Below are 20,214 nucleotides of genomic sequence, written 5' to 3' on the forward strand. Positions count from 1 at the left end.
GCACCGTTTACACCTGCAATCCATGAGATCGTAGTGCAAATTCGCTGAGTGTCGATCGCTTCCGTTTTGTTATGTATAAAGATTGTACTTTTAGAGGTCTGTGGATGATGATGAACAACCGGCTTACTCTAACCGAAACTTGTACTCCAAACTAGAGGCGCTCTCTATCTACGGCACCCTAATATCTGATTAATTCAATTAGTACAGAGCGAATACGTAACAAGAACTTAACAAACAGAAACCGTAACAACAAACACGAAACAACAAACGAAATGTATTGAATAAAATAAATATGATAAATTTCCAAAAATTATTCGTGTCTCATTATTGAAGTGTTCGAAATATCAAGATTTTGCGCATACTTTTGGGCTTGGCGTAGACATTGTCGTAATAGTTTTTGTTTTATTTTATTTTTAAATCGTTTTCTCATATTGGTTTCGTACATATAGTATTTTGTTTATATATTTTCATATATGGTATATATAAAGTTGATTTGTAATAAATTATAAGCAAGTCGACTGCACTCGCACTGGAAACACGAAGTATTATATATATACAATAGAGTTCTCGAACAGTTCACGTACAATTACAAATTGCACATATAAATCGCTTTAAGTACATGCAATTCAATTTCGTTATAATTTCAATTCCCATTGACTGGCATTAAGATTAATTCGTTGATAAGCAGCTTTCGCAGGTGGAGAGGGAGTAGAGGGAGAAGAGCGAGAAGAGGGAGGAGGACTTGCAAGTGGGAGGATCAAGTGTGTTAGTGTGGACACTATATTAAATAATTTGGTCTGCTCTGCACCAGCTCGTTGGTGTGTATGTTTTTGTATTTCATCTTTTTTGTTTCGCCGTCTTGGGCCGGATTCCCGATCCACATTCCTTAGATGATCGCCTCGACCGTTCCCACCTCGGCGTTCTTTTTGATCAGGCTCTCCCACTGGGCGATGAGTCCGCGCGACGAGGGCGCCTCCTCCGGCGTCAGATCGCAGAGCTGGGCCAGCGACATCGCCGGACGCATGCCGTTGCCATTGCCATTGCTGAATCCATTGGCTATATAGGCGGCGGCGTTCAGACTGCGATTACCCGATGGCTTGTGCACGATGTCCAGCTCGTTTCTGTGCGGATTAAACTGTTAAAATCGCTCTCCTTTGGGCGCCGAACGTGGCATACTCACCCATTCCTATCCAGCTCCTGTGTGGACTGGGCATTGCGCAGTTTTCCGGGCCCGTAGCAGTGCTCCACCTCGGAGTCCTCGTCATCATCATCCGCATCGGCCTCATCATCTGTGCTGAGTTGCCTGCAAAAGAAGCACAAATATTCAGTTCATGTCCAGCCTGTGTGAGAAGGTTAGGAGCTCTGGAAGTTTTCGCAGTTTATGTTTGAAAGGAAGCCAAACTGAAAGACTCACAGCTTGTCCAGGGATGCCTTCAGTGTGTTCTGCCTGTTGATCTTGCGCAGACGCTTCAACTCCGATTCGCGTGACTTGAGATCCTGCAGCTCGCGCTTGATCTTCTGCTCAACGGGCACGTATCCTCGTCGCAGGGGTCTGCCTTCCGAGTCTCGTTCGATTGCCGCCGACGACAGGGCCACGGATGAGGAGTTGATGCCTCCCGCTGAGCCTCCAGACTCCAGGAAAGCCATTGCTGTGCGGGTGTTCAGCTTGAGGGTGTTGGTGTTGTTGATGTTGATGTTGCTGTTATTGTTGCTGCTGATGTTATTGAGCTGGCCATTGACATTTATGGCGCCATTGCCATTGGCAGCGCCCAGGGACAGGGTCATTGGAGAGGCAGCCGGCAGCGGGCTGGTGTTGCCCAACTTGCCATGCGAGGCAATGAAGCGCTGCATCACACCCTTGGTGGCGCCGCCGAAGGCAAACTGCCGCTTCTGGGGCAGACCACTCAGCTGTGGCGTCGATATGGTGCGGGTGATCAGTTTCTGCTGCGGCGGCTCAGGGGTCAAATTGTAGCAGTTGGGTCCAATGTAGCGCTGCTCCTGACGCGTCACCACGGTCAGCTTGAGTGGCTGCTGCTTGGCCACATTCGTGGTGATCCCAGTGATGAGGGTGTTGCTCTGCGAGGAGGCCGAAATGCCCGAGTCATCCGAGTGCTGCCCATCGAGACTCTCCTCCTTGGCGCTGTTCACACTGGAGGCCAGCGATGGTGTGTTGGACAGCTCGTCGATGGGCAGCAGGAGCGCGGTGGTCTGCACGGCCGCCGGCTGGGCGGTGACCAGCATGCCCTGTTCCTGATCTGGGCTTTCCACCAAATCGTGCTCGTCATCCTGCTGCAGCTTCGGCTCAAAGTTGCCATTAACCGTGTATGTCTCGAAGTCCGGCGAAGCGGAAGTGATCGCGGCGCTGGACGAGAGCGTGGCCAGCTGGCGGTACTCCTCCTCGCGCCGCACCACCTCCTTGATCTCCTCCTGAATGCGTGTCAGGGGATCGATTTTCTGCGAGCACAGAGAACACAAGAAGTGGGTTAATAACAGGTCGAGAGCATAAGAACTTGTGCACTGAAAGAATGCTGACTAACTCTAAGAAATTCATAAATTCCTTTACACTAATTTCAGTTCTTCATGAACTATCCCTACAACATACATATTTTCGATTGACTGAAGGAACAAGAAACATGGTCTTGTTTTGTGCAGAGTGCAGTTGGTAACTCAAGGCGGTGGAAGTGATCGAATTACGCTACGAAGTTCAAGCTTCTACGTTGAGTGTAATCGAATATGCCGCCAAACCGAGTGCCATTCACTTTCGATCCGCTTCAAATCGAAAGAGTTGCAAGCCGCATTGCGACAACGAAGAGAAGAAAAAAAACAAGATACACCCGCATCCGTGGATTGCATCTTTGAGCGAAATCGGAGGAGACAAATCCGCTGTTTGCATAATCCGATTGGCTTCGATCGTGCTGCCCAAATGATCCGCCTAAAACCACACACGTCGTGTGATTCCATGTGTTACAGAGTGGTTCAGGGTGGCCCATAGTAATGTGGAGTGGTTCAGAGTGGACCCGAGCGTAACCTAAGCCGATTATTGTGCGTGACATCGACAACAAAGTTGGCTGGTTTGGTGATTCCTCAACGGTTCGTTGACTGTTTTGAATCGCTTTTTTCCCTATAAAATATGCGAAACTATAACAAAACATCCCGTGGAGAGTAAAAGTGCTTAGCAGTCTCACTTTCAGCGAGGTTTTGTTATATTCTGTTGGCTAATAAACAAGAGTTCTAAGTTGATAGAACAATTACAGTGGCAAGCTATTATCTCAGAATTAATAACCCACAGTCGCATTAATTTGTTTTTTATTTTTCGCAATGTCGTGTTTTATTACAGTCACCAATTGGGTTAATCATAATTTTTAACAAATATTACAAGTGGGCTTATCAAAAGTTTGATGTTTACTCACTTTTACGAATGAACCATTTGAAAATGTATTAAAGGGGAGAACTTTGCCAAAGATAAGTATTAAAAATAATTCAGCGTAGCTACAGAGGTTAAAAAAATCGTAAAAAAAAAAAAAAAAAAAAAAAAAATTTGTGCTTATTCGATTGCGTTCGATGTTGCGAAATTCAAAATATTCCAACATTGATAATTGTTACAAATTATATGTGAATTTCGCAGTGCTTTTCATTACGCAATAACAATTGCATTGTACACGTATTTCAATTTTAAATAAAAGTACTCTTCGGCGTTTTCTGTCTGCTTTTCTCAGACTTCAAACCCTTTACAAAGAAATAACCTTTCCAAGGCAATCAGGCAATCAGCATCCATTTGATGGCTAAATACTTCCCCTGCAGCCAGACTTGAAGCACTTACAGGGCCTCCACCTCATCCGCCTCGTACTTATATGCATATTACTTTATTTTCCGGGTAAAAGGGGGATCCAACTGGGGTTTACTTTCAGGAAAAAGGGGAGCCGAACTAGGGGTTGTTCGAGGGCAGATAGGCCAGCTTTTTCGGGTCACCGCATTGCCATTTGGGGGCATTTAGGTTGTGTGGGCTCCGTGACACCGCCGCCATGTGGGTGCTGCCAGTGATTGTTGCAGTTGCAGGTGTGCTGCCTTGCTGCTGTTGCGTTGATGTTGCTGCTGCTGCTGCTGTCGGCAGTCGAGTGTCGTCCGTTGGCTTCCGCATCGCTGTCGCATTAGAAAGTGCCAGTCTTTTGCTCGCCATTAGCGAATGCGGCATTTATGCTTCATTTTTTGTAGCTTTTCCTCACTTTATTGTCTTGTTGGTTTGGTCAAGTCGAAAAAATAAAAAACATTGTGTCGCAGTTCGCAGTCGCAATATGAAAAAAATCACTGCCCATAACTCATCGATTCGATGCAGATTTTCACTCAATTGTTGGGCTAGGCACCCAAAACGACAGCGAATCGCGTCAAAATGTGCGTTTAACGACGTCGTTTTCACTTACTTCACAACAAAAATAAGCTGGGAGAAAACCACGGCACGAAAAACTGACACCAGTAATCGAAGTGCGGAGTACTCTGAAGTCTGTCAGTATGATTAGAGTATTGAGCAAAACTCTGCTTATTAAACCATTTGTTTTTTATGTTGTGGTAACAGTTCAGGTAACTTAATATCGTAAGTACTTCCTTTAAGGAACCCAGGTGTCGTTGTTTTTTTGTGCAAACAGTAACGTGATGCCAACGGTGCACAGTTTAATTAAAAAAAGAGCCCTTGGGAAGCGCTTCCTGCGAAGGCTTCTTGCCCCTGTTTGTTGCACTTTGCAGTAAAAAGAAAGGGTATACCCACACCCAAAACGCAGCGAACTAATGTAAAAAGCTGTACGATACTTCCGTTTTCAGCTACTTGTTGCTGCCGCCGTCCGAGTGCAATGACAGCGGCAACTTTTGGCGGCAGCTGCCTAAAGTCAAGTTGACAGCTGCTCCTCGACCGGCTGTCACTTTTGGCGCGCGTTTTTCCAGCAAATTTACCGCAAGGGGGAAATGCAAATGCAACGCTGCAACTGCAACTGCAACTGCAACGGCAACGGCAAACGCGAATGCGAATGCGAATGGCATGCGGCTCTTGTCCAAGCCTGAACCCATTTGCATGCCACATTCGCCGGGGTCAAACGCCCATTGGGTCGCGTGAACAGGCAGCCAGCTGAAAAACAGCAAAAGGCAGGCAACAAGCAAATAAGCCAAAGACTTGGGCGCAATTTGTTGCTGCTGTTGCTGCTGTTGCTGCCGCATTGTTGCTGCCACGACAAGACGATCGGCCAACAACAAGATCGGCAACCAGGCAGAAAGCCAATTGGCAAGAGGGGAAAAACAAAACATGAGTAACGAAAAGCGAAACAAATAAGAACAAGTTGGCGATGATGGGGACCTCAAAGTACCCATTACTCAAATCCAGCTCAGCATTATCATCAATTATAACTACTGTACTGCGTACTTATGCCCAAAAAACAGTAATATGTTTACTAAACACAAATATAGTATACACTTTAGAACAGAATGTGCAAAACAAGTGACAGAAATTACCTAGAAAGTTTCTAAAGACTGAATTATTTACGGCACCTTTGACTATGCAACCTCAAATGGGAAATCAATTAGCTTATGGATAGGGAAAACCGCATACCCAAATCGGTGGAATTAGGGGGTACGAACAGCAGAAGAGAGGAAACAAGAGAAGAAACGTAAAAACAGCGGGAGAACGTGACAAGAAACGTGACCGTGACTGTGGCTCTTTCTCCGCGCCCCCCACTGTCCCTCTCCCACTCCCCACATCGCGCTGTCTCTGTCTGGCAACTGATCCACTTCGGGCTATAACACAGCACACCGAGACAAATTAGATGTTCATAACAATATTAAAAAAAATTGGGAAGATTCTGTTAAGCTGTGATTCTGTTAACTACGATAGTTTCGCTATGTTTGATTTGTTATTAATATAACTTCGGCAATTATTAAGCATATATTTGAAACAAATAGTGATAAGATAAGTATATAGTTATAACTCTTTGTATTTCGGATAAGCCAAGATCAGTTACAAGATGCTCGCACATTTTGCTAGCAGTGTAATCATTAATAATTAATTTTCGGCAATTATTAAGCATATATTTGAAACAAATAGTGATAAGATATCCGTGCGTCGTTATAACTCTTTGTATTTCGGATAAGCCAAGATCAGTTACAAGATGCTCGCACATTTTGCTAGCAGTGTAATCATTAATAATTAATTTTCGGCAATTATTAGGCATATATTTGAAACAAATAGTGATAAGATATCCGTATATAGTTATAACTCTTTTTATTTCCGATAAGCGAAGACCAGTTACAAGATGCTCGCACATTTTGCTAGCAGTGTACTCCTCTGTGCTCTGCTTGGGCTGCTGCGCCGCTGACGTCGTTTCCAGGCGAGCGATCAGCATTAGCATAACGATCATCATCGTTATCGTCATCATCGCCTTCGTGATCATCGCGTACAACACTCGTATTTGGGGCAATTCATTTAGCGTTTTCCTCAGTGACCGCCGCATATGCAGCTGAAGCGTGCAAAAAATTGTACAAATCCACAAAGAAGCAGCGAAAGCAACAAAAAACGAACCAAAAGTACAAAAAACCAAAACAATACATGGAATACGCCAACGAAGGGCCGCAGTTAACACTTTTTGCCATTTTAGAACAGATCAGAAGGGAAAACCATCCTGTGCTCAGAATAAACTAGTTTATCACTTCGCGATAGGATCAGCTTATTAAAGATCTTGTTTAAAACCAAAGACTAAAAACACTTAAGGCTAAAAATCAAAAAATGTACTGTTTTTTAAACTATATAGTTTCAGATCTCCAAACCAAATTAGTCAGCATTAAATGTGTCATAAAGCGCAAATTTGTTGCTTTTACTATAGCAAGCTGACTAATTTGCCTTCTAAGGTCCTTAAACCTTATCAGCAGCATTCTTAGCTAAAAGCGCACTTAAAAAGCTGATAAAATAATTCAAAATACTGAATTATAAATTTGCTTTTCAAGTTGATTCATTTCCCCACGTTTCTAAGTTGTCTCAATTAGAAACCCTTTCCCTTGCGATATATGCAAGTAAGTTTTTTGCTATATCACTTAAGAATTACTTAAGCTCAAGCTTAAGAATTACTTAAGTGAGCTAAAGATCTGTTTTCGGATACATCCAAGCATAGACCTTCAGTTCCCACGAATGCATGTTTTTACCTTGCTATCGTATGTATTTGGCAATGCCATTATCTTTTTGCCCAACTGAACGTTGCTCTGGCTGAACGAGCTTTAGCCACGAACCGATCGACCTAGTTTTGACTTACCTATAGCGAATCGTGATCCACACACTATATATTTTTGTCCAAAGGGGGAAAAGAGAGATGAGGAATGCTATGGACACGGAGATAATCGCCGGCGGAAATCTAAGGCGGATGCACTTGGAGCATGTGTCAATTATGACGCCATATCATTAGCATTACCAATACCATTAGGAGTGGACCGTTACTGGGATGGCTGGTCATTAGATTTGTGGATTTGGCATGCCAGAAAATGCCAGAAAGGCAGGCCAAATCAACAGACCGAAAGCCAAGACACCAAGAGACCACTCAAAATGATGGCCAGAGTCACGTCCCCAGCTTTGGGCGCTCCATTAGCAAAAAAAAAAAGAAAACAAACAAATTGGTCAACAACGCGAAAACAGGCCGAAATAGATGGCCTAAAATGGTACAAAAGGGGCGGGGATTGTGGGTGGGATTGTTGGGAAATGGGGCCCAAAAGATATTGCTTTTTTGCGCAATTCGCGGGCAAATATATAGTTCGTGTTGCTTTTCATTCGAGCCTTATCTTTTTTGATGGGTAGGTTCCCATAAAAGGTTCCACATACACGATGTGTGTATGTGTGTATGTGTATTAACCAAAATGAATTGGCGATAACCGAATGAAGGGGGTGGGGGTGGAAAGAAACGGGCGGGTGCTGATAAAAAAGCCCATCGACTCGATCGCCTTTTTCCCAGCACCTCCAGCCCCTCCAGGTTTTCCAGCTTTTGGCCAACAATGCGTGACCTGGCCAAATCAGGGGCTCGAACTAAAAGTTTGCTTTTTCAATTCCGTCTCCTTACTTTCGGCGGCTTGATTGCGGATTGTTTGGCCATTAATTTGGCTTCGGTTGTCGGTCTTGGTCAGCTTTTATTGGCCCCGGACAGTTAGTTAGTTGGTCATTAAATTAAGTGCCTGGCTGATGAGGGGCAGAGCACTCAGCTCCAACGATAGACACGCCGGATGATTCAGTCCGGCCACTTGGCCAACTGAAAATAGCTAAGTGTTATCTTATTTTATGGTATCAGCGCTAAGCTCCAGGCAGAGAAATTGATTTAACGCCAAGCGAACATTATTAAAATTTGATTTCTATTATTATTTTATTCCAAAAGTAACTATGCATGGTCCGCTCAAAATGCTACAGCGTATTGATTGGCCAAAGAAAGAACTGCCTAATAATTATTCAGAGCAAAAAGGTACAACAGCTGGCATTCCATGCCAACTTCCCATGGAAAAATGTAGCCTGGCCACTCAACCGGAGCACCAAATATGCGATCCGCACCACATTGTGCCGCAAAACAAAAATGCCATAACAATGGGCATAAAAACCGATAAAACAAAAAGCCAAGCAAGTAAAGAAACAAAAACAAATTATGTCATACGAGTGCAGACTAGAGCAGAGCTGCATGCCGATGACCAGACCCACAAAACGTGCCCAGCATATCTAAATAATATGGTAAGGCGGAGGGCCATTATGTCATCTGTCCACTGCGAACTGCAAAGGCGGCTGAGCATCTTCCCAAGCGGCGAAGTGGCAAGGTGGCAAAGTGGCAGCTGGTCTGGGCCATTGACACGCGGTGTGGCAAATAAAATAAGCGCCACAATCGAGGCAAAAACTGAGGAAAAAACTTGCTGAACTGTTGAGAACTGTGGTACCGAAGAACAAGCCATGTAGACAACATGTATGTGCAGCTGTAAGTGCAGCAAACAGTTGCGTGTTGAACTTGGGGCGCTCCGCGAAGCACGTAAAAGATGCACGGCACACTGAGGGAAAAACACAGCGACAAATGCATGCACTTCTTTGCCAGTAATATCTTTTCACTATAAATTGGGTAGAATACTGTTATATTTTGCTATGATCGTCCGAAATAATGTATCTTTTTGAATATTCTTTTCGCTATCCTAAATGTTCTCCGTGCATTACCTGGGCATCTGTTGTCTGTTCTTTTGGCCAGAACAGATCGCTGGGGTGCGCATATCTGGGCCTTTGTAATTGCCATGTCTTCGGCTGACTGCTGTAATTGAAACTGTGTTTCATATTGTGTCGCTGGCTGATTGAAATATGTACCTCAAGCCAAGACAATGACAAATATTTGCGAAACACTTTGTCGGTGAGCCACGACGACAACCGCAAGATTCTTCTACGATGGGGACAAACAGACGCGATTCAGATACAAGATACACGGGCAAAGTTAATTGACTTGCTTTGTTCGCTTTCGAGCTATTTGCTCTGTTTTCCGTATTATTATTTGTTTTTAGACTTGTATTTTTCCCCATTTTTTCCCCATTTTTTTGTTTTTTTTTGGCAAACCTGGAAACGGAACAAACAGAGATCGATGGGGTAACTACACAGTGCCAAGAGCAGCAGTGACAGGCGGGAATTACCGCAGTTTTTGGGTTTGATTAAAAGCGAAACCATTTCACTGACACTGCCTTGAGAAAGTGCCAACACTTAAGACGTGACAATGGCCCGCGTTTTCTGAACGGTTTGGCTCATTTTCCCGCTCAGACAGTTGACCGTTAACCATTTGAGGCCCCACCCACCCGATAAAAAAAAAACACCATACCATCCTATCTACGTAAGTCCACACCCACTGGAGCTGAACTTGAGCCAAACTGAATGGGCACGCCGCTTTTCTTTTTCTCCCTTTTTTTTTTATTATATTTTCTTTTTTGTGAATGAAATGCGACCGTCCATTGTGCGCATTTATAACATTTAGCAGCCGCTTAGCCACTGCCAACGAACGGTAAACGGTTTGGATGCTAACTGCACTTTATAAGCGTCATATTTTGTCCATTTGTCCGCTGTCCGTCAGTTGGCATGGATCGTAAAAATTATCATTATGATTATCGTCGCTGGGTTATTCCTATATATTTTCCAACTCCCCTAACACCTTGCATTCCATTTTCTTCATTTCATTTCATTTCTTTTTTTTTTGCTTTGTGAAAGGTTGTGCATACTTATTAAGACCATGTGCCATGGAAATTTTCGTAGCTGTTGCCTTTCACCAACTTTTCCGGGATTTCCAGGCTAACATTATGCACTTCCTAGAATTTCGGTGATAGTGCAAATAGATAAGTCTGGTGGACATTGGTCAGCAGCAAATCAATGCCAATGTGAAGCCATTGATAATGGTTATAAATCGTTTTCAAATACCTATGGCAAAATAGATTAAAGCAGTATATACTCTATAAAACTCAAAATATCTGCACATTTATTACTTCATTTTAATACTCTTTTTAGAGAATATTCTCGGTAGAGCTTAAGCTCCATTTTTGTCAAAATGTATATTTTCCTAGCTACCTCGTCAGAGTTTTTTCCCAACAAACTTTGTCAAGAAACTAGGTCAAAAGAGACGTAAACCGCCAACACCTTCACAAAATTCGCCAGCGAAAACAAACCGAGTGTGTGAAACAATAACAATATCTGTCTCTAATTTAGTTAAATGTACTTATAACAAGCATAACAAATGTGGGAATGTCTTTCCCACGCCTTTGCAACAAAATGAAGTTGGATCCGTCGTTTTCTGAGTTTTAGACTTGGAGAGACAATTGCCAAATCATGCCAGAGATAAATTACGCGAAAGGCATAAATCTCCTATGCATATGCAAAGTTAGTGACTCTTTTTTCTATACACATTTATATGAACATACATATATGCTCCACTCGAAATGGATGGGGGCCAACTGTCTCCGCTGGCTTATTTATGTTACTATGCCTGTGTGACAGCCGATGTGACGATACTTAGTGGTGATGATGGTAATGCGTCGACCGTTAAACACCCGACCATTGTTAAGCAAATGCAAAAAAAAGAAAACAACACCGGACAGCGGCATTCGAGGCATTTTGCAGAAGCAGGTGGCAGCGGAAATGCCCGCACTGTGGAAATGGCTTCATTACGGGAAGGCGGTCATAAACTCGGTGGCACGAGACCTGCAACTTCGATTTTTAGATTGCACATTATGCAATCCACAGGGGAATTATATTCAAAGAGTTTCTATTGGAGCGATGCTAGAGCGATAGCAACAAAACTATCGATAACAGATCGATAGTATCTTAGGTCCACCCGAGGGCGCCACAAAAATGAAGTAATTGCCATATCATCAATGCTTATGAACAAACCTGTCATCACCAAGATTATGTGTGCTATCAACCAGTTATGTAGGTGCTACTAAATATAGATACTGTTCCAATGCTTATTGAACAACATTTGGGGAAGCGCTCGGGGCTGGTAAAATACATTCTGCTGCTGCAGTGAAAATGAGTCACCAAGCCATTTATAATTATAACAGCAACGGCATTTTCAATTACTTTCGGCCAAAGTATCTTATCTGGTTTCTGATTTCCTTTGCTCCAGTTGCCGACATTTCCCACTTGTTATTTCGTTTGTTTAGCACCACCAACACCACCAACACCACCACCACCACTACCAACTGGAGCACCTGAACAGCACCACCAGCAGAATCAGCACCACCATGTACCCATGGTATGCAATACCCATGCCAGCTGCAATATTATCTGTAGTTCGGTTGAGTTAGGAGGAGCTGAGGAACTTGGCGCCGCTTCCAGGTGTCTATATACCATATTTACACCATGGACTTACGAATGTATGCAAGAAAATTACGACTGATACGCCTTATCAGCTATCATTTCGTTATCGATATATACATATTTACAGTCAAGTTCAGTTAGCGAATTGAATCATCAGTGCTGGAAATTTTTTCAAACTCTTCTTTCTTTCTTTTTGGCTCGAGATTGCACCTTCATGGTCATTGTTGTAAGGAACGGCAGGTTAGAACGATATCACTTTCATAATTAATAGATAATAAATCAGGGCTGTTTTTTTTCGTACGTCTAGGTAGAATGCGGGAAAATATAGTTCTCTTTGTGGAATAAGCTTGCTTTGCTTTTAGAACTTTTCGATTAGATAAAGTCGCTGATTTCTTTGACATAAACCCGTTGTCGTTAATATTTTTATTTGCGTTGTGCACCTAAATCATATTTAAATAAAAGTCGATATAGCTGCAAGCAGTATCAAGCAGTATTATATGAAATGGATATTGATATAAATATTAAGCATTTAAAGAGCCTGATATGGCTAAAAGGGAAACACAGAGAGGTTTAGTGGCTTCAGAAAATATTATATATAACATTTCCGGCTAATGGCCCCTTATCAAGCGTCACTTAATGCCAACCATATGCTAATTAGCCCCCAGCCCCGCCCACCAATTTGTGTATATAACACCTTGACATTGATGAATTGCAAACGTTGGAAGCATTAGCAGCCTTTCGTTGTGAAGCGTCCATGGTATAGGGGCTGAAATATTCTTATCGTAGATATATATTGTTGATAATGACGCTTATCATTCAATGTTAGCCGCAAGTCAATAGAGCCTTGACTTATATAGAGCCTACAATATCTAACCACCATATACCCCATCCGTTGAAGTATTCAATTGAACTTACGGTTTCGAGCCGAGACAATTGCATTTGCACTCTGGGACCATCAATTTGGCGACTCTCACGCCAGGCCATATAAATCCATACCGTACCATAATGTTCCAAACTATACCGTTCCAATAATAATTGAAATCGGAGAAAGTACAGTCACGGCCCATTGTTTAGTTGGTTTTTCAGATGGTTTTGATGGTGGAAATTGCGACACGCTTTTGCCAACGTCTGCCATTGACACTTGCTTCACCCGCTTTCATTCAAATTTTCGCAGTCAAAAGCCAATACAAAAAAAACCCGCCTGACAGAGTTGTGTGAAAAGAAAGATCCGATCCCATACCATCCCATCCCATCCCATCTCATCATTCAGCCAACCGAAGTGCAATGCATCATGGCAAAAATGTAAAGTAGCACAAAATGTTAGTAAGTCGAGCAAACAAAATGCATCACTCCATTATAAATCGTAATACACCGTCTCATATCGTATACCACTTCATACAATACCAAACCTATCCACCGCCATAATGCAAACGCCCACCCAGGCGATCCGACATGCAATCGAAAGCGGCTCTTCTGCCGGCAATCTAATTGATATTTCTACTGGCTGACGACTGCCATTTAACATACTCGTACTCGTACTCGTACTCGTACATGGCTCGATTTTCAGAAGCCTGTGAAAAAATGCTGGGCTAATTGAAGGAGAGAGTGCGCACATCGGTGCCAATGGGTTAAGGTTGCCATGCAAATCACATTGCCGAAACACAAAAAAAATTGTGGTAGGTCACCGGGTTCTCCTTTTTCAGAGGACGGGGGCTTATTTTATCAATAACCCAGACAATGGGGCAATGGAAAGTGTTTTGTTTCTTTTTGGTTTGGCATGGGAGCGCCAGTTATGAGTAAAATGCCTGGGAAGTCGACACATTGAACCTTTGCTTGGGCGAAAGTTTTCCAATAATTTCCATGACGTGCCAAAGCAAAACGGCATGTCGTTTTTATATCTTTGCCCGTATGATTTTAAGTCGTCAGAAGTCGTGGGGATTGGTTCTCGTCTTTGAAGCTGACATTGATAACACATGATTGAAGGTTGATCATTCCTACCAAATATAGTATCTTATTTCAAAAACCACTTGCTATGCAAAGACACTACTGATTGATTTGAAGTTTTAAGCGTAGCTCAATCACCTTCCTGTTTTTGAGCACTCTCAACTTCCCACCAGAAACTCTGTTTATCTTGGCCAACAAGGCCATCTCCAGCTGACATTTCTCACACTGACAAAACCTTTTTATCTGCCCGAAAGCAATCAATCAAATGGTAAATGAAAAACTGCAAATTATCAACATGTGTGTGTACTTTTACATACGCATAACTTCTCCGCAATGAACTTGCATCTTCCCAAGTTCCTTCTTCCGCCGCGGAAAAACAAATCTGAGCAACTGGAAAAACAATAAGCGAGAAAATTGAGGAACAGAAGAAAAAGGTCAGGCTGCGCTGAAGAGGAAAAAAACTTTCTAGAAAAAGAAAATCTAAAATCTCATTATTTCTCCTGCACGTTCTTCTTCGATGACTTGTGCTGAGGATAGGGTGAGTTGATTCCGAGTTGATTTGAGAAAACAACTTTCAAAGCGAAGCGATCATGAGAAAAGAATGGAATAATCTGTGGACTAGCAATGCATCTTTCAGCATCTGGTCACCGATTTCCTTTGCCACACGTTGAAAAATAAATATTTCTATAGGGAAAAGTGTTCAGAAATATTCCTAAACATAAGCTGGGAAAAACGTGATGTAAGGAAACCATTAAATGCCTTGCTTTTTAAAATGCTCTAATATTGTAGTCATTTCTATAGATAACTCCAAATTGCCCTTTAAAATCCATGTAATGTCCTATTTTTTCTTACTGTACGCACTGAAAACTGATAATTTTCTTGTACCATGGCGAAAAAATCAATTTCGGCTAATCGACGATCGTGGATCAGTAAGTCGCTGCAAAATTACAGACAATGACATCGAACCAATTCGATATCGGAGGTATCCGTGGTAAAATCAATTGATTTACTAATTGCGACCGATTTATTAGCAATTATGTGTTATGTTCGGCGGCAATCGGGAAAATCTGTATCTGTGAGATAATCGATGACTTGCGATGACTTCTTTCACTTTGATTGACACGGTTTTGGGTTATGGTTTGTATATGTACGAGTATATGGCTATATGGCTATATGGCTAATTGATTTCTGACCACGTCAAGTTGAGTCGAAGTTATAAAATCGACTTGCGGCCGGCAATTATATCAGCCGGCCAACGGTAAACGAGCTGCGATCGATCAATTAAGAAACGCGCTATATATTGCTATCTATATGTGGTATTAGGTTTGGGTTATGGGTTTGCTTTGGCTTGGCTTGGTTTCATTTTGTCCGCTTCGGATTGCCGCATAAAATGTAGTTCAAATCACTTTCGAAAATAGAGCTGAATATATAAAGGAAAACATTGCATTGTGTTGTGTTGTGTTGTGTTGTGTTGTGTTGTATTGTGTTGGGTTGTGGGGCAGTTAAATGCTTGCCTCAGTCCTAACGGTCATCGCATTCACGTTCACTTTTCATTGAAAAGCCGGCAAAGAAACAGAAACAGCCTTAACCACATTTGAATTTCTAATCGGCCGACGAAATGTTTTATGTACGTCTTATAACTATTATTATTCATATTGGGGCTTATTCGATTTCGTAATCGCAGAGCATTCGCTTTTACACCTCGCCATCTCGATATTATTCCAATTTCATTTGTTACACAAAAAAAATATGTGTAAAAGTCTCGGTCTGGGTCTTTGCCTTTTAAGTTCATTGCCAGAACTGAATAAAAAAGAAATAAACTGGTTTTCTGTTTCGTTGTCGTCTGTGAAATTTATGATGCATAATATTTGTTTTATTTGCCATTGTTTGTGCTCATAGGCAGCCCGTTGGACTCGTAATCTCCAAATGATTTGGACGCCAAGATGCAATTGAAAGTTCCCAGAAAAAACTTTGCGAGTTCCCAGAAGACTTACGGAAATTTTCGGGGATTTACCAAATGCTTAGGCCGTTTAGAAATTCTATTTATGAGCAGTTTTTTAAGGTAATCTAATATGGGAATTGTCAGCTTAAATAAGTTTTTAGGTCATTTTTCAAACCGTTTTTTATAGTTTATGTTTCAGCTTTTTGATGGATAATACCCTAAAATACTAAAGTGATGTACGAGTATAATACCTAGCATGTTGTATCGTTAATTAATCACTATTCTGATTTGATGACCTGAAATGATTGATCTTTCGTAACCAAATTTATGTATGGTTTTTGGTTTAGGTTTTATATATCATTAAAACGGAATCAAATCTGCGATTTTTTAGATATTTTCCTATTCCTTAAAATCCACAGTTATCATGCTAAATAATAAGCACTATAAATAAAGTGAGAATTAAACCCCATTAGCTTGCGATCTAGTTTAGCTTAGCCGCCCATAATTAATGGATAATTAACTTATCCGATTGAGTAGGATGCTCGGCATCTGAGATACATTTGCTCCGCTTCGTTTTCCATATCTTCGCTTCGGATACGAAGGTATCTTCAACTGCTCCAGTTTTCGAGATAATATCTCTCATCTTTTCGGTTTGAGTGCTTCAATAACAACCGTTGTTTTTGGGATTTTCTCTGTTTGTTTTTTTTTCCCTCCCCATTTTGAGATTGCCAGAGGTCAGGAGTCGTTGAACCCAGACATTGACCTCCACCTTCTCCACCTCCGCCCCTTTGGCGATCGACACACGACAAGTTTCGTGTTTTGTTTTATTTTATTTCATTTTTTTCAAGTTTTCTTTTTTTTTAAGCGTACTTTGCGTTTGCTGTTTGCGTTTTTCATTTGAGCCTGACTTTGGCTTTGGGCCATCTCCCACCTCCGAAAAAAAGGTAACTTTCGGCTATCCCCTCTTTTATCTGACCATCTGCGTTTATGTGTAATTACATCGGTCTCTTGGGTTCCAAGATTTGAGTTTTAAAGTTTTTGTGGTTCTTCGGATTTCAGATTTCATTCCGATACGCCTTTTGGCTTTTGTCCACTGGACAAATTTTCTTCTAGCCACTTTGGACAATTTTCAGAAAGAGCAGTTAGCCCATTATCTTTTCTCCCACCCCCACGTGAATCATTATGTTTATGTTTTTCGACTTGGGTAATTTCCATTTTCTACTGCAAACTTTGATTTGGCTGCGAAGCTGCATTAAAACATTCATTAGGCATTTATCAAAAGTTGCTGTCAGGATCTCACGGTTTTTCGTTGTTTGGCTGACCGGTTTTCGGGCATTTTTACTTTCAATTGGCAAACGGGAAAAATCGACGTGAAAATCTTACTACCGCCGTCTGCGTCCGCAATGTGCAAAAAAAGCGAAATTTTAATAGACCAGCAACGAGCAGAAATGATGCATCAAATTCTAACCGGTTTTTGGGGGTTTTTCTTCTACTTTTATTGGGAAAAAGTTGTTCCCAAGAAAATGGGGGAAAACAAATGAAGATGTTCAGGCCAAAGGTAATTATTAAGAAATAAATTGCTAAAGAAGAGCTAAACAAGTTTGTTCACATTTCCACTTTTGAATAATATTCATAGAGTAGAGATCAATTATAGCAAACCATTAATATCTCTTCTCTAAATTGAGCAATATTCGTTTGGTTTTCTGAAATAGCTATGATTATTATATACAAATGAGAAAATAGACTAGTCTTTGGCCGTTCTCAACTTGACTTTCAATAGTAAAGATGCAAATATGTGTGTACACGTTTTCCGAGTGCCTTGAAGTTAATCAGGAATGGGAGTCTTCTTTTCACGGATTTCAGATTTCTGCACTCGGCTTTTTTTTTATCAACGCCTCTGCCAAACGGACTGGTGATCGAGTGCAGATCTTCGGCTTGGCCTGAATCGCATCCGTCGGTTGGATGGAGATCCTCGAGCTCAATCCGCTGCCATGGCCAATCAGCCAGTCTCAATCACTTGACCATGGAGCCCCCACTGCCCCCGTTGAGCGATCCCCCCACCTCCGTCTCGATCATTTGTCGACATGTCCATTGCGATTCTCGAGCCACTTTATTTGGGTCATGGACAGTCATCTGGCTCGATGGTCCCCTCTGCTGATGGCTTGTGTCTACAGGTTTTTCGACTTTTACTTGCAACTGGCATTGGCCAGGCCGAAAAAGGCATTTTTCTGGCTCTGCGGTTCCGTGTTTCATCTCGTTTAGGTTTTCAATGCGAAACAGTCTTTTTTAAGGGTTCTGAACTGTTGAGTAAGCTGCTTAAACAGCTGATATGGCACTTGAATTTATCAATATTGTATTTTTTTGCCAGGTATGCATATTAAAAAGATCCATTATTTATAGACCGTGTTTATGGTTTTAAATATACCGTAATGGTATATGAAAAGATTTCGAATAGAAGGCTACTACTTAATAAAGTTTTTATACACATTCTTGCTACTCGTTTACTAGTTTTACTAGTAGTTTACAAGTATTACTAACTGAAACTAAAATGTGCTTTATTCCTAGTTTTCTTGGTGTTGGTGCACATTTTATATTATATCTTTATTTTTTGTGTGCCATGTGATGATTTTGACAGAGATTTCTTATCGAAAATTACATTTGTGGCACACTTTTGGACTTAAGGCCTGAATTCTCCATCTTCGAAAGAGGTGGAAAAGAGAGGGGACGAAGGAAAGAGAGCAAGACAAAGAGAAGGAGGGAGTACCACGAGAATTGTAGACCAAAACAATGGCGATCACAAATTTCACAGCTCTTACCATGACTTTGGTTTTGGCCCCCAAGAAAAAAGATCAAGACGGGTCCAAAAATATATTAAGCACAATGAAACACACGAAAAAAACAGCGTGGCCAACTGTGCAAATAAAGCGCCAGCAACAATAACAACAATGGGACACACACACACATGCACACCTGTGGGCAACAGAAGAAGAAAAACAAAAAAAAGAACAACATGTAAATGAAAAACCAAACAAAACCATTTTACAATTGTGGCCAAAGCATTGTTGTTGTTTTTCGGTTTTTTTCTCTCTTTTTTTCTGCGGAAAGTCGGGAAAATCAGTCAATGGAACGTCACGGCAGAGCAGCGACAGAGGCGCCGGCAGCGACGCAAGCAGAGGCAGCGCAGCATCGGGGGCGTACTAAGTTCAATGAAATACTGCAGAAGGCAGGAAGGCGAAGGAGATGGTAAAGAATGGGTGGAGAAAAAGCAGCAAAATCAAAAAAAAAAATAAATAAGAGAAAATACAAGAACAACTTCATAAACTGCAAGTCTAATGCAATCATAATGTAAGATATAATCAAATAATATTATTTCTCAACAGTATACGCATATATTTTATAAGACTTTTCCTCGATCATCAAATATAAACTGCTCTAATTTTAAAAAATATAGAACTCACTTTTAGTCACCTAAAAGTCTACTTAATGCTTCTGAATGTATTGTAGTTTCTTGGTTTCTGGATCAGCATATCCTGGAAATATTTCATTTGTATGAAAGCAGACCCGAAATTTGATCATATTTAATTAAACATTATCCTGATTTCATTCTCTGCCAGACTTCTAGTTTTTAACACATGTATTTTTAAGAGTACGTCTTGATTTATACAACATATTGGCAAGTTAGAATCAAATATGTAATTGTTGACATTAACCTACTAGTAAGAATGAAATATTTACTAACCTCTTCAACTTTCTGCTGCATTTTGACGAAACTTTTTACTTTGCTGTGGCTGCAAAAATGCTCTTTTCAACACTTAACAGAACAAAATATAAAAAAAAAGAGACCAAAGTAAATGTTTCAACTGGAAAACATTCACTGGATTGTCTATTTAAAATTGCACTTCCAGTGTTCTTTTTTTTTTTGCAGAATTTCTCCTTTCTTGTTTTCTCTGTTTATCGTCGGTTGCGCGCGCGCAAAAAGTGCAGCGAAGAAAGGAAACAACCAAACAAACAGACGGATGAATGGGGAGTTGGAGTACGCGCGAGGAATCGTAGAATTGTAGAATCGTGGAGAATCGCAGACTGGGAGGAACGACCAGCACGCAGAGCAATCGAAAACACAACTGGCGGCCAAAATGAAACGAGGAATGTGGAGTGCATAGAGCAGTGGACGATAACACAAACACAGCGGCAAAGCTTGCCGAGCAATCGATAAGCCTATCGAATATACCGAAAGGGAGTTGGTATTTTCCAGGGACGGCGAGTGTGCGACTATCAAGCTAAATTTAGCTAACTTATTAGATATTGGTATATTTTACCATAAATCGGTAGAAAGATTTAACTAACTTATTTGCAGTTGGTGCATTTTCCTAAATCCTAATTTTTGTAATTGTTTCCAATCTTATTCATTTTGTATTTACTTGAAATAAATAAGTTAGTAGTTTATACAATTTCAATTTTGTAAAAAATCACATAATAGCTGGAAAGTATCCAAAGCAATATTAGC

At 41.3% G+C, this 20,214-nt stretch overlaps 1 protein-coding gene across 1 annotated transcript; it reads right to left on the reverse strand.

Annotated features, from left to right (window-relative positions):
- Positions 1–362: 362 nt before the first annotated feature.
- LOC6551182 lies at positions 363–19,915 on the reverse strand. The gene is made up of 4 exons (XM_001978329.3): positions 19,450–19,915; positions 1,415–2,454; positions 1,181–1,303; positions 363–1,121 (listed from the first exon to the last, which is right to left on the reverse strand). The coding sequence occupies exons 1-4, from the start codon at positions 19,468–19,470 to the stop codon at positions 887–889; spliced, it is 1,419 nt and encodes a 472-aa protein (XP_001978365.1). The 5' UTR covers positions 19,471–19,915; the 3' UTR covers positions 363–886.
- Between the last annotated feature and the right edge of the window lie 299 nt (positions 19,916–20,214).

This window comes from Drosophila erecta, unplaced genomic scaffold, assembly GCF_003286155.1.
Source record: "Drosophila erecta strain 14021-0224.00,06,07 unplaced genomic scaffold, DereRS2 tig00000126-arrow-pilon, whole genome shotgun sequence".
Taxonomy (NCBI): domain Eukaryota; kingdom Metazoa; phylum Arthropoda; class Insecta; order Diptera; family Drosophilidae; genus Drosophila; species Drosophila erecta.